This window comes from Pituophis catenifer, unplaced genomic scaffold, assembly GCF_029215685.1.
Source record: "Pituophis catenifer annectens isolate HBS135680 unplaced genomic scaffold, rPitCat1.0.hap2 SCAF_1, whole genome shotgun sequence".
NCBI lineage: Eukaryota > Metazoa > Chordata > Lepidosauria > Squamata > Colubridae > Pituophis > Pituophis catenifer.
Genome location: NW_027256881.1, coordinates 292,768,041 through 292,783,896, shown reverse-complemented (window position 1 = coordinate 292,783,896; position 15,856 = coordinate 292,768,041). Strand labels below are relative to the sequence as shown.

The window sequence follows — 15,856 nt, the reverse complement described above, 5'->3', positions numbered from 1 at the left end:
TTATAATTGATTGGGTTTGCGCACAAATCCACAATCCAGTTTTGTGTGGTATGTGAATCTGGCCTTAATATCAATACTTTCCAGATTTGTCCTCTATAACAGGGGTCCCCAATCCCTGCAGCCCACTACTGGGCCCTGAGCCCTTCAGAACTGGACCACAGAAGTGGCAGGTGTGTGCGTCTGCAACTTGCTTGAGCAGCAGGCAAGTGTGAGTGCACGTGCTCCATTTGCATGAGCAGAGGTTATGCATGCCCACTTCTTACACAAATGGAGCTGCGCATGTATGCTTGCCCACCACTCATGCAGAACATTCCCCTCCACCCCCAAGCTGGTCTGCAAAGCTGGAAAGGTTGGGAAACTCTGCCCTATAAATATGTAAAATACTGGTGCTGGATTCAGGCAAGATGTTTAAATGCTTCAGTGAGCATTCTTACTCCTTAAAATCAACAATCTAAAAAATCTTTTTGATTCAACTAGCTGTTTTATAGTTCCTTAATACAAATTGTTCAAATCAATATCCCTTGATTGACAATATAAAATACTCTCAAAGTATCTTCTTCAAGCATTGTAACACTAATATACAAGTCTTACAAATTAGCTCCATCTGTGGACATATAGCTCAGAGGTTTACCTAAAGCAAACTGTAATTAGAAGTCAGAGGAATCACCATCCTTAGTTGTAATAATAAAAATTGGAAAGAAAGGTTTACTAATTGGAGATGGAGTAACTAAACCAATATTTGTCTTTATTAGAAGCACAGGACTCTAATAAAACTTAAGTTTCAGAGCAAAAAATATCAAACATGAAAAACAGATTGAATTTACAGACTATAATGTGTGGGTTAAAAAGAGCATTTGAGCTCACCTAGAGGAGCTCTTTGCCCAGAGAGCCACTTATTTTAGTTTATTATAAGTTGAAAAGTTTGTGTAAAACAGAGAAAATTGATTCTGAAGAATATGCAACAAACAATGTATGTGTAATATTTGCTTGTACCATGAAGTAACAAGCAATACTTTGCCTTTTTAACCATTAGCTGACAAAGCCTGAAGAGTGTTAGAAATATGACAATGATCATATTAGAATTCTCTAAATCAGAGGTGTCAAACTCGTGGCGTCACGTTGTTGCCACATGACATATCACAATTTTTCCCTTCACTAAACTAGGGGTGGGAAAGGCCAGCGCATGACGCATCTGGCCCGCGGGTCACAAGTTTGACACCCCTGCTCTAAATAATAAGAACTTTTATTATCTGACTGCAAATTTCCATTCAATGATTAAAATATGATTAAAAGATAGTATATAATTATTGTAAATTTACATTAATACAGTATTACATCACATGAAGCCAGAGTAACTTTCCCTAGTGTCTTTCTAGTGTCTTCCAGTCAATGACGTGTGACGGGCTATCTTTGTGTGAAGATCATATTTATGTCTTCTGTATACATCCAATTTTCTAGGGCCCAACAAAAAGATCTCCCAAGTAACCACCCATAATGTTTAAATATACTATAATTTTAAAATAATTGTCATTAGTTCTTTGTGACTAAGAAATGCATTTACCAAAATGTCACTCAGCTCCACTAATTATGGGATAACTATGGTTGTCAAAACATGGAGATATTGATTCTCAACTTTTAACTCATGGCAAAATTGCAGAGAATTACATATAGAATGAGTAAATAGTTCATACTTAATGACACATCAGAGAACTATATATTATAGTTTTATTATAAAAGCTACTTACAATATTGAGCTTTATATAAGAGCTCTATATTTTTAGTTCTTTACAGCTTTAGTTCTTAGTTCTTTACAGCTGAGATAAATCCCATAGTGGAATATGACTGTTCCACTATGCCCTAAACATAGTACTTGCAGAGAATGTCTCACTAATTTTATTTTACCTATTTTTCACATAATACATGTTCAGAATTTCAACATGAAGGTCCCACCATTAGGAACATAGAAGTGGGGGGGGGTGTTTAACAAAAAAATGAGGGCCGAAAGCATAATATAAATTCTTCATACCAAATAAAGTTATAATTGCAAAATCCAATGTCTAGAAATTGCAACAATTTCTTTGGAAAGGAGGCATATTGTATATACATATTAGTAAGTGACTGTCTCTTAACTGGAATTAAAAGGGCTATGATAGCTCCAATTGTGCAGAAAAGCTAGTTACTATATGGAAGCACAAAAAACCAATCACTCAAAAGTTGCAATAGGCTTACTTCATTTCAGTACTAAGACTGTGGTGACATCAAGTAACTTTCTGCTGATTATGCATTAAAGCACTAAATGAAGATCATACATCCTATTAAAAACCTGTCCCATATTCAAAATATAGACATCTAAGCTCTATAAAACCTGGGGCGTACAAGATACACATTTCCACAACTTGCTCCAATATGTTTGGTAGGAATTACTATCGCTATTCCAAGTTCTGATGGGAAAACACCCCTGAAGGTCTCTTGATCCATCCATGGATAACTGAGAATCCTTCAGACACCTGTGAGAAGGCTAACCCCGATAGGCAGTAAACCAACGTCAGTAAATATGTATTTTAACCAACCCTTTCAATACCTGTCCCCTACAAAGTTGTAATGAAAGCTCCATTGTTCGTTCTCAAACCTAAGAATAACAAGAGTTGGAAGGGACCTTGTTAGTCATCTAGTCCACCCCCACCTCAAGTAGGAGACCCCCCCACACACACACCATTTCTGACAGATGGCAGTCCAGTTCTCTTCTTGAAAGCTTCCATTGATGAAAGTCCCCCAGACAGAGCACAGCCCAATGTATTTATTTATTTTTAAAAAAGATTTTTTTTTTTTTAAAGATCGCCTAGGTGGGTGGTGAGTTCGAATGACATCTCTATTCTTCCTCAAAGAACCAACGCCAAAACCAGCGAACCGGGAAAAAGGTTCGCCCCATCCGAGGACCGAGTGAGGTCACGTAACCTCCGGCTTCGAGTTATAATGGGCAGAAAGAGGAAGCCCGGAATCACTCGTGACGCGAGAAGGGAAGGAGAAAAAAGGCCGGAACGGCGTTCTCGCAGCGCCTCCTCCGGCCGCGTTGTGTCGTTCGGCTCCGGAGTCCGCTTCGGCCTGACTGTGGAGCCCGACGGACTCCTCCTCCTCCTCCTCTCGTGTGAGTGTGAGTGTGTCTGTGTGTGGCGCTCCGTCTTAATCCTCCCCCCCCCCACCCCCTCAGCTTCTGCCGGGAGGATCAAGATGGACGGGGTGCGACGCTGTCTGGCGGCCGACTGAGGAAAGGCCTCCGAAAACTGAGGAGGAGACGACGACGGCGACGACGACGACGGCCGCGGGGGAAACCCGGGCGCCGAGGTGAGCGAGTCTCTGGGTCGGCGGAAGAGAGGAGCCCCGCGCTGACGGCCTGACGGCGGTGTTTCCTGAACCACCTGGCCGCGATGCCCTGCGAGGCCTTGCGGCTGGCGGAGAACGCGAGTGCCGCGGCGTGACGGTGTAAGGGAGCTCCGGGGGGGGGGGGGGGGGAAGAATTTGGGTTTTTGTGGGACGGCGTGGCTCGATGAGGGAGATGGTTGTAGTAGGGATTCCGCAGAGCCTCAGCTATAGGCGGTGGTTGGTAGGCCCGGAAAAAAAACTGAGCTTGGTCTTTACGGAAGGGAAGGGAAGGGACCGAGTTGACTTGCTGGGCCCAGAACGAGGAGGTCCTGTCCCTAAAGAAAGGGGGTTGTTGGGCCTGCTCTTGTCCGGGCTTTCTCGGGTCGGTGGGGAAGAGTCACAGGGGCTTCTCGGCCCTCTGCTTTGGGACTTTAAGGGGTGAGAAACAGTTTCCCCTTAAGACCTGGAGAGGGGTCCCGGACGCTGCTTCCGGCTCGTCTTCTTTTATATATGGGCGGGGGGGGGGGCGGGGGGGGCAAACAAATATCTATAGGTTAGCCTATGTATTTGTTGGACCGCCACACTCTTGTTGTAAGAAGGTTTGTATAAATGGGTTCTGTGAACGTATGAAAAACTTCCTCCTGGGTGTGTGAAGTCATCAGTCAGTGCATGTAGTTATCCTCCGGCAATGGTGTCTTTGGGAAATTTTGGGGTTATTTTCAGACTTGGGTTTTCTTTTCCTTTTTTTTTTTTCCTTATTAAGCTAGAGGTCGAACCTAACCGCTTCGGTACTTACAGGTAGTCCTCGACTTAACGACCCACAATGGAGCCTAACATTTTTGTTGCTTACGTGAGTTGTGTGCCCCCATTTTACGCCTTTTCTTGCTTGCCACGTTTGTGAGGTGAATCCCCGCACTTGTTAAATTGGTAACCCCCGAGTTGGTAAGTGAATCTGGCTTCCCTGTTTTACTTTGCATGTCAGAAGGTTGTTAAAGGTGATCACATGATCCTGGGACACTGCAACCGTCATATATGAGTCAGTTTTTTTTTTTAAAAAAAAATTGATTTATATGCTGCCCTTCTCCGGAGACTCAGGGCGGCTTACAATGCGTTAAGCAATAGCCTTCATACTTTTGTATATTTATACAAAGTCAGCTTATTGCTCCCACAAACTGGGTCCTCATTTTACCTACCTTAGAAAGGATGGAAGGCTGAGTCAACCTTGAGCCTGGTGAGATTCAAACTTACAGTAATTGCAGACAGCTGGTGTTAATCACAGTGCTTTTAGTCTGCTGAGCCACCAGGCCCGTTGCCAAGCATCTGGATTTTGATCATGTGCCCATGGGGATGCTGTGAAGGTTGTAAGTGTGAAAAATGGTCATAAGTCACTTTTTCAGTGATGATGTAACTTTGGTCATTAAACAAACTGTTGTTAAGTCGAGGACTATCTGTATGTAAAGCATATGGCTTACCATACTATCGTTGCCCATTCTTCCATCCAGTGAGTTTGTGAAGTTTATTTCTCGATTTTTGCATTGAGATGCAGGTGTATTGGGAAGTCGGTCATCTCAAAAAGTATATACAGATAGTCCTCAATTTATGACCACGATTGAGCCCAAAATGTATGTTAAGTGGGAAATTTGTTAAGTGAGTTTTGCCCCCTTTTATGACTTTTCTTACCATGTTTGTTAAGTGAATCGCTGCACTTGTTAAATTGGTAACATGGTTGGTAAGTGAATCTGACATCTTCATTTTACTTTGCTTGTCAGAAGGTTGCAAAAGATCACATGACCCTGGGACACTGCAACTGTCATAAATATAAACCATCTGTTAAGCATACAGATGTAAATCACATGACCACAGGGATGCTGCTACTGTCATAAGTGTGAAAAATGGTCACAAGTCACTTTTCAGTGCTGTTGTAACTTTTGAATGGTCACTAAATGAACTGTTGTAAGTTGAGGACTACCTGTACTTTCCTCAACAGAAATTGTGTACTATTAGTATCAATTTTTCCTATTAATGTATGTGTTAGATTTAGTTTTGTTAGTCATACTTCATACAAACAATAAGTGTACAGGTAGTCCTCGACTTACAATCACAATTGAGCCCAAAATTTCTGTTAAGTGAAACATTTGTTAAGTGAGTTTTGCCCCATTTTACCACTTTTTTGCCTTAGTTGTTAAATGAATTACTGAAGTTGATAAGTTAGTAACTTGGTTGTTAAGTGAATTTGGCTTCCCAATTGACTTTTCTTGTCAGAAGGTCACAAGTGATCACATGACCTTGGGACACAGTCACAGACATAATTATGAACCAGTTGCCAAGCATCTGAATTTTGCTGCTGGGGATGCTGCAAAGGTCGTAACTGTGAAAAACGGTCATAAGTCACTTTTTTCAGTGCCGTTGTAACTTTGAACAGTCACTAAATGAACTGTTGTAAATCAAGGACTAACTGTACAAATATAATTGAAACTTTTTCTAAGCGTCACTTGTTTATATCTAGATATTTATACTCTTAGAAGCCAAAATAGCTTTATTCACCACATGCTGCACAATCCTATATATATATTTAGAAATAAGCCCTCTTGAATTCAATAAACTTCCCGACTTTACTGCTACAACATGTTTAAGTCCCACTGATATTTAATTATATATATTTTTAACATGATCCTAATTAAGATAACACAGACTGAACCTTAAAGCATTTATTGAAATAAAACTTGGAAAGATTACATCACAGCTTTTATTCTAGAAACTGAATTCTGATTACAAAAAATAACCAAGAAGTTAACTTTATAAAGTGTTACAGACACTACAACTGTGGCAAAGAAACACTGCAGTTCGTGGCATAAAGCAACCTGTTATTGGGCAAAAGACTTGGGTGTATTTGGGTTCTGTTAGTGATGTTGAAAGGCAACTTAGTAACAGCATGAAAAGAACCAACTCCCTTCCCTCAAAGCACAGAATGTATTAGATTTCATGATATAAAACTATTCTAAGGAAAATTGGAATTAAAATTGAAGTGTGCATTATCTTATTTTTTCATTTTTAAACTATATAATTTCAAAAAGACCTCAAGGTAATATAGAAAAAAATTTAAAATTATATCATGAAATTAATATAAATTAATATAAATCAAAATTAAAAAAAATATCAAAACAACAGAACACCTGATTGGGAAAAATTATAATGTATTTTATTTGTAGGTTCACAAGTCACTCCTGCTGTTAAGCAAACTCCAATATATTTTAAGATGATGTTTTTTAACCCTTGAAATGCTATTTACTATTTTTTTTCCTCCATCAATAACCTATAATAGAATAATAATGGTATAAATACCAAAGATTTAATACACTATTGTAATATTTCAATATATATTGCTGGTATTGTTCTAGATATCTGAAATAGCTAAATTTGATGCTGCTCTTCTGTCACAATTTTAGAATTTTGTATTATAACAGTAACACTTTTTCAGCTATCTGGCTCCCATTTTGAAATTTGTAGGTACCATTAGCATAATAGCTAGACCAAAATATAGTACCAGACTCTCAGCTTCTTACATTCCTAATGAATATTTCTAAAAATATATAAATGTTAGCAGAGCCTTTGCTGCTCAAATACTGTTCATTTATAATATTTCAAATGCACCTTTTCCTTTCTGAAGCATTGTAGAGTTAGTTTATTGGAGTGCAGAATATATCATACAAGTATCACACATACTTATTGTGATAAAATTAAGGAGCACTAACAGAGAAAATAACTACAAATCTTTTTTTTTTTTTTTTTTTTAGGTGAAGATTGCAAAGCCATTGGATTTCTTCAGAGTAGAAGATTAATTAGGCCAGAGCTATTTGACTGGATTTAAAAAAAAATTGGTTTCTTTTTAATTTAAGAACAGACTACTTTAAAATCATGGCAGATGTGGACCCAGATACATTGCTTGAATGGCTGCAGATGGGTCAGGGTGATGAAAGAGACATGCAGCTAATAGCACTGGAGCAGTTATGTATGCTACTGCTGATGTCAGACAATGTGGATCGGTGCTTTGAAACGTAAGTAAAGTTTTGTTTTGGTTTTACGCTTGTTTATGTCAGATACTCAGTTTGATTTTTATTGTGCTGAAATGTTACTGGGAATGTGTGACAAACATTCTTCAGATTGTACTGATACAGAAATCTCTGTATTAATGTTGACAATCCTTTGAAAGCAGTGGTGTTAGGAAATATCAGTAAGACCAGCTATAATGTGCTGTTTTCATTATAAAGTAGCTTGTGCTCATATCAAAGATAATAGAGGTTCAAAAAGAACAGATAAATGCCCATATTAGGACCTGCCTTTTGATGATAAGAGTGATGAAGTGTGCTTATTTCTATGTTCTTATTGTATCTTCCAGATGTTGGCTAGTGGCCCAGTTCAGATTGACCTAATCCCTCATTCTGAGTTGGGCTTGTCTGATGAAATTGTCTAAGGCATTATCTTGTGATATTATCTGGGAGGTGTTTGAAGCTGTTAGTCTTGAGAAAGTAGCTAAGGTTCTTGTTGCTGTGGATGTAACCACTTGTGTTTTAGATCCATGCTCTTTCTGGTTGGTTAATGCATCCTGGAAGAAGGTATGTAAGTGGAGCCGTGCAATGGTAAATGCTTCTTTGAGAGATGGGATGGTCCCACTGGCTCTGAAAGAGGTGGTAATCTACTTCCTCTTTGTGAAAATATCACAAGAGGCCATAGATCCAGACAATTCCTTCCCAAAATTTCTTTCTGAGGAAGGTTATTGAGAAAACAGATAATCTGTAGTTTCCTCCTGGTGGAAGCAGACTATGTGAAACTCCATCAGTCAGGTTTCAGACCAGGATATAAAATTGAGATAGCTTTGGTTGCTTTTGTCAATGAACTCTGGCAAACACATCATGGAGATAAGTGGTTCTAACCTAGCTTTTCTTGATCTCTCAGCTGTCTATGACACTGTTCAGATAGTTTTATGAGTGGAGGCATCAGTTTAAGGTGTTGTAGGCACTGTTTTTTCCTTCCTCTGGAAGTTCCAGTCACCGTTAGGTGACAGCAATCTAGTCCAAGAACTGTGCTTGACAAAGTGCCTCACTGCTCCCCCCTCCTCAAATTCAATGGGCATCATCATTAACATAGGGTGTAGTATCATCAGTATGCTGATAGCACAGTGGCAGTAGTTTTGGGTCATTGGACCCTAGAATCAAATAAAACTTAAGAGATTTCTTCCTTGAATTTGGGACAGGGTGCCCAGTCGTCTTTGGATTTAGTGTACAGTTTGGGGGCCCTCTTTGATTCAAATCTCCTATTTCTAGGGCAGGTGACAGTTGTGTCTGGGGAAAGAAATTGCTTTGTTTCATATTATGCACCTCTTCATGAGGCCCTGATCATGATCACTCATACCTTGATTGGCTCTCAATAGAGTATTGCAACACACTAGATGGGGCCATTCTGAACACCAATTAGAAAGTTCATGTGACACATAATGCAATGGCGGACGATGTTATGGGTGTTCTTGTTTATGCTCATGTAATACCTCTACTCCACAAACTGCACAGGATCACCATAGGTTTCTGGGGGCAATTCAAGGTGTTGGGCTGATTGAGCCTTACATGACATAGAACTAGGTTATTTGTGGGATCATCTCCTTCCAAGGACACCTGCCTTTAAGACTCTGGAATGTGATCATAAGGGACCCATGAGGTGTGGCTTCTTGCTAGTATGCCCAGCCCTTTAGAATGATCTTCTCATGTCATTTGGCCCCGACCCTGCAGTCCTTTAGAAAGAAACTAAAGACTATATGTTTTGGGGTCAGAATGAGTAGAGCCCCCAATTGAATTAGTAAAGATTTCACTTCTTATAGCCATTTTATCATTTTATTAAGTTTTAATAATATACATTGCTTTATATTATGTTTTTTTTTCTTGTTATATGCTGCCCAGCATAGCAAGGTCTCTGTTGAGCAACTATATATTTCAGCTGGAGACAAAGTAATTTACTTATTGGGAAGTACCAGTGTGTAATAGGACTTCAAATGAAATCATTGGGAATCCTTTTATTCTGGAGAGTTTGCTTTGCTAGTATGTGTTCACATCAGATATAGCAAAAAATAATCTTGTTGTACAGCTTTTCTGTACTATATATGAACCAATAGAGGAGGAAAAAGTGAATTCCATTCCAGACATCGTGGGAGGATAAAAATCAAATGATAAAAAATATTTTTGCTTTCAGTCTGTTTTTACTGCCATCTACCCTGCTCTCAAATGCTTAAAATCTTGGTTTCTTAAAGTTGCTGTTACAGGTAATATTAATTTAGAAGAATTTTACATGCTGATATCACAGCTGCTTCTTGGTTAAGGAATTGTCAAATGGCATAGTTAACAGAATTATGGTTTAGTTGCTCAACTTGGAAATGATGAGTTATTGTGGGCAGACCTCTGCAGTATGTTTTAAATCATATCTACTACGTCTCGAAATTTAACCATCTTAATTTTTATGCCGCTTACTTACAATTATTGAAACTGCTGATTCATTAAGAAGATCTTGAAGATTTAACATATACTTTCTGCTTGAGAATAAGAACTTTTTAAATTTTGCAGGTAGTAAAATGTATTTGTATTTCAGCATCATTGTTAGGAGGTTTTTTTTAGTGATGATAGTTCCTATTTTTATTAACTGCATCTAATAGGAAGTAAATTTTGTGAAAAAAGATTTTAGGAAGTGACCAAAGGAAAAGTTCAACATGAATTCCTTGTCTTTTTAAAATATATTTTACAGTATTTTACAATATTTTATTTAATTTCTGGCCTCAATATTACATTTTATTTATTTATTAAACAGCCAGATACATCAAAATCAATGGAAACAATAGATAGTTGAAAGAAAGTAACATAATTAGCTGAGTTTTGTAGCTATTTTTTTTTATTGGAGCTCAAATATTGTGTGAATAGAGTCTAATATAGACTGGTAGTGGCTGATAAACTCCCATATAGAAATTCAAAGTAGAAACCAAGGCAAAATAGTGTGCATTTGTGTGTTTGTGTAGAATATAAATCAACAGTAAATAACAAAAACTAGTATATCAGTGATAGTTTTCACTTAATGTAAGGGCAAAAACCTACTGCAAAGGGGTTGCTTTGGTGTTTTTTAAATATAAAATGACATTTTATTTAATATCTTTGTTGTTAAAACTATGTTGACAGAAATACCACAAACTAAACAAAAATATATATTATATTCTGAAATTCAGTTGGAAATTTGCCTGAATCCATGTTGTTTGATTTATAAATTACTGTTTCGTAGAACTGCTGACTTTCATAATAATGCTGAAGTTCATTTGAGTAATTCTGACCTGTTAAAATTAGTGTTAGTCATCTTTCAGCAGTGATTCAGAGAGACTGATTCATTGTCATTATAGATTTCTCTCATAGTATCATTTGAATATTTTAGCTATAATGTGACCCAGTTATAATTATTAGGCTAAAAAGTAATTGCTTCTTTTTTTTAAAAAAAAAAAAATTATCCATGTTATTATTACTGGCTCTTTTTATCCCTAATTATTTTTTTTTATCACTGGGGTGGTAGTAAGTGCTTTGGACAATAGAGTTGGGAACGCTTTTTAGTAGAAGGAAATATTCCAATGAACAAAACTGATTTATAGAAAATCCATACAGGTTGGATATACTGTAGGCCAGTGATGGCTAACCTTTTTGCCATCGCGTGCCAGGAGAGGCGGGATGGGGGAGGGACGTGTGCGCACGTGCCCATGTGCATGCGCGCGCAACCCCTCCCCCCCCGCTCCTGGCACATGATGGTCTGGTAGGCCCGTTTTTCTTTCTTACCTGGTTCCAGATCCTCTCTGGGAAGGGCGAAAACAGCCTTTCCCACTCCCTTGGAGGCCCTATGGAGGCTGAAAGGGCCCATTTCCCGACTCCCGGTGGGAGAGGAAGTGACATTTTTTGCTGTCCCCAGTCTCCAGAACCTCTCTAGGAGTCTCTAGGAGCCTCTCTAGGAGCCTCTCTAGGAGTCTCTGGAGGCTGGGGCAGCAAAAAATGTAACTTCCTGTCCCACCGGGAGTCAGGAAATGGGCCCTTTCAGCCTCCATAGGGCCTCCAAGGGAGTGGGAAAGGCTGTTTTCGCCCTTCCCAGATAAATAGAGAGGATTTGGAACCAGGTAAGAAAGAAAAACGGGCCTTCCCCACCCCCCCAGGCCCTCCAGAGACAGGAAACAGCCTGTTTCCCTACTTCTGGTGGGCCCAGAAGGCCCGAAAATCAGCTGGCCAGTGTGCGCATGCACCCCAGAGCTGAGCTGGCATGCCCACTAATATGGCTCCGCGTGCCACCTGTGGCACGCGTGCCATAGGTTCGCCATCACGGCTGTAGGCCATTCAAAAGCATTTAATAATCATGTAACATTGTTATGTAGGACAACAGCATATGTGTGGAACATCCTTTTTTTCCACGATGAGAGATAACCAATGAATATTTTGTGGCATCTGCTTCAGGTATCCAATAATGTGTACCGGTGTTTTCCCAAAAATAAGGCCCTGTCTTATATTTTTTTTGAACCCTGAAATAAGTGCTTGGCCTTATTGCCATGCGCTCAAAAGCCCGATTGGTCTTATTATCAGGGGATGTCTTATTTGGGGGGAAACAGGGTAAGTTTTTGAGTTCTTTAAAGTTGTTAAGGTAGTACTGTAAATTTAAAATGTAGGAGAAAAAGGGAAGTCAATGTTCAGACCATGAACCTGCATTCATTGAATGCTAAGAGTGGGCTACGTATTTTCAAATTAAAGTACACAGTGTAGAAGAGATTGTTGATTGGTTTAGCTTCCCCACACAATGCTTCAATAGGGGCAAAAAGGAAAAGTTGGAAATGGAGGAACATATAAGTCAAATAATTATTTTGAAAGGATATTGCATGTTTTAAAATTTCAAATTTAGTAATATGTTTGTTTAGAGAGCTAAAAGAGAACAATTAAATTTCTGTAAACATTTATTTAATGAAGTTTATACCCCATGCACTGCAGCAGTAGCTTTTATCTATCAGCAAGCGAGGCATCACATTGGCACCAGTTAAACGTTTTCAAGCACAGGTATTCCTTGACTTACAACCATTCATTCAGTGACCATTTAACATTATGGTGACTCTGAATGAACCTATCCAAAAATTACAATTGTGGCAGCTCCCCCTGATTACATGAACAAAATTAAGATCTTGGCAGCTTGCCTCCATTTATAACTGCAGGGGTGCTTCAATACTCCTCATTTGCCTATCTCCCCCATCTATGCTCTTTTGACCCCCTGCGCACTGTGGTTCCTGCCATCCCAGCCAACCTTCACTATTTTCCTTCTCCCACAGCTGACCAAGGATGCCTGTCCTGGTCTTTCACAAATAGCTGCTAGCTTCACAAGGCTTTATCCCCCAGGTCACACAAAATTTCTTGGGGAAGGTTTGTTTATTTATTTATTGTATTTATTGCTTCTCATCTTTCGGTTTAATGTGATGCTAGGGGCTTAAGATGGCCTCACATCGCCACCAGCTGCTGTGCAAAGGGTCAGGCATGCCTTGTAAGCATTGTGAGGAAGAAGGTGGTGAAGATCAGGTGGGGTGGTTGGGCCTAGGCTGAGGCAACTGTGGTTTCCTGGGGCAGGAAGAAGCCCCTGGGCTGGGGTTCGATTTGAGGCCTCCATGCTTAAACTCAGGGGTTCTTGCAGTGTGAAGCTCAGCCCCAGTCTGGCCCCAACAGCATGGTGCAAAGGGGTTCTTGGCACATCGTAGTTCTGAATCTGAAAGAATCCCTGAACCGCAATGTGAAGCCCTTCACAGTAAGAAGCCTAGCCTGGCCCAGCAGCATGGCAGAAAGAAGCTTCTTGGTGTGCTGTGGTTCTGAGGCAGAAACCCTTTTGTTCAATGCTGTTGGGCTGGGCTGTCCTGGGCTATTGGGCTGTCCTGGGCTTCCCAGGGTAGCTGCAACTCGGGGCTTCTTGCAGCACCATAGCCACAATATGCCAAGAAATGCCACATTCTTTTCCTGGCTTCTGCCACTTGCACACATGTACCCGCGTTCTCTTACCTCCATCTTCCTGAGCTCACACCACACTGCAGCATTGCTTCAACTTTCACCTCACGTACACCACCCCTCCCACTGCCAACTCCTTGCAGCACTCCCACTCTCTTTACCAGGGACCTCCTCTGTTCTCCAGCTTGCTGCTTGGAGAATTCAAATGTTGGGTTGTTCCTCAGCTTGATTGCCAGACTGGGTGAATGTTTCTTTAAGAAATGTCCTTGGCCACTCCTCCTTCGCTCGGCTGAGCTCCAGTTTATTCACTCAGTCGAGCGAGAGACTGGTCTTTTCCTTGGCTCTGGCATTCCTGGCTGAAGAATTTGCCCTTATTTGGATTTTCCAAGCAATCTCTACTGTTTTTTTTTTTCCCTCAAATTTTCTTCGAGTGGTGTACATATTGTTTTTTCAAGTGAAATCAGCTGTTCGTTGGACGACTTGTTTATTACTTGAACTGCTGGCGGTGGGTGAGTTGGTCCTGGGCTTCCAGGTGGGCTCCCCGCCGTCACTTATTAATTGACAGTTTCCTCAGAGCAATACCTTTTGAGGCATCTCTGAGTGATTGCATTTGCCGCCGGCGGGTGCGTTGGTCTCCGGATCGCCGGCAGAACCTCCTCCGCCATCCGCACCGCTCCTACGGTCCTTTTCGGCGGCCAGGGGTCCCTGCCTATTATTCAAGGCAAACTCCTACATTACAAGTTTCGCTGCGCCGATTGAGCGGTTATCGCCAGGTGCGACTTTTCCTTTGGCTCCCTCACACTGCAAGGGCGCTGGGTGGCAAAATACGAGCCGCGCGCCATTTTCTTTTAACCCAAGGGTTGATCGCGGCAGCAGGGAGCGCATTTGGACATCGCCGGTCATTTACTTACCTGGGATTGATGTGTTGGTGAGGAGCCTTTGCGAAGCGGCTTGTTAGGGTGTTCTGACACCTATTTTGCCACTGTTTCTCTTTCATCGTTTGCTGTTTGTTATACTTGCCTTACTTGCCTTCAAAGGCTCATCTGACTGACAGGCCCTATTGGTTTCCTGCCTCCTTTAGTCGTGACTGTCTCCTGAATTTTTTTTTTTAAAAAAATTAAAATTAAAAATATTAATCAATTAATTATTACTATTCAATTTCATCAACTTACCTCTGATTAACTTGTCCAGATGGCGGAGTCAGATCTGTCCTCCGACCTTGAATAATCCTATAGTCCACCTGAGGCCAAGAAATGCTCCAAGGCTCCTGCCAAGGCCTCCAAACATCGAGCTGTTTGGGCACGTTCTGCCAGTCCTCATCCTACCACGCGCATGGCAGCAGCTGACAAGGCTGAGGAGAAAAGACGCAAAGCCTTTGAGAAACAATATCTTCTTGCTCAGCAGACGGCCCAGTCTTCTAACCACCAGATGTCTCCTGACAAGCCTTCTCCAGCGTCTCAGGACCCTCCTGCTGCCACCCAATGTCCAACTGAAGTCCGCTTTTCCACCTGCTTCCTCAGAGCCCAGTGCTCATGCTACTCATCATCGGGGTCGTTCCGTTCCGGAGGCTACTTTCACCCCGACCGCCGCTGGTCTCCGTCCAGCTGAAGGCCTTCAACCAGCGCTCTCTCGAGATATCCAGGACCTAGTGTCTCAGACAATCTCTAGGATCTTGACTTCAGCTCCTCACCAGGGACTCCAAGGTCTTTCCATGCCAGCTTTGCATCCACCATTGTCTCAGGCGTATGGCGATCCGTGTCATGGCTATTCATATCAAGCAGAATCTCTTCTTGCTGACGATTCCATCTGGGATGAGGAGGAACTCGAAGAGATAGAGTTGTCTGAGGACGAGGACCTTGCTCCTGAGAGACCTTCCTTCACGGGCCTCTTCCGCCCTTTCTATGTTCAAATCCTTGCTCCACAAGGCTAAGCTTACCACAGATATGGGACTGTCGAGCACACAGCCATCTCAACAGGCAGATCCTCATCCCCATGATGACTTGTTTCAGCTGCACAAGCCAGAACAGGACTTTATTCCGTGTCCTGAACTGTTCATGGACGTGGTCCAAAAAGCATGGTCCCAACCGGCTTACATCTCGGCCCCAAATGGATTAGATAAAAAATTGTATTGTTCGGACCCTTCTTTACAAAATCTGATCCAGCTGCCTTCTGTAGATGCCCCGGTGGCTCAATTGACGTCTTCTTCCGTCATTTCTAATGATGTGCTTGACGGTCTCAGGACCGAGGACAGGAAGGCTGAACTGTCTTTCCGTAAGACACATCAGGCGGCAGCCTGGGCCATCAGGGCGGCAACATCTACGTCCTTCTTTGCTTGCGCATTACTTATTTGGTTGCGCCAACTGCAGGAGCCCTTACCACCTGATGACAGCAGGCTCCACCAGGACATTAATAAAATAGTGGCAGCCACTGAATATTCGGCAGACGCATCCTTGAATGCGGCCAAGTTT

General features: G+C 41.3%; 1 protein-coding gene across 6 annotated transcripts in view; it reads left to right on the top strand.

Moving 5' to 3' along the window:
- The first annotated feature begins 3,229 nt into the window (after positions 1 to 3,229).
- Positions 3,230 to 15,856, top strand: part of HECTD1 (HECT domain E3 ubiquitin protein ligase 1) — a 76,651-nt gene continuing 64,024 nt past the window's right edge. For all 6 annotated transcript variants that reach the window (XM_070940342.1, XM_070940316.1, XM_070940324.1 and 3 more), the window contains exons 1-2: positions 3,230 to 3,342; positions 7,155 to 7,415. In XM_070940342.1, the coding sequence (XP_070796443.1) occupies positions 7,276 to 7,415 (140 nt within the window). In that variant the 5' untranslated portion in view covers positions 3,230 to 3,342; positions 7,155 to 7,275. The remainder of the gene's footprint in view (positions 3,343 to 7,154; positions 7,416 to 15,856) is intronic.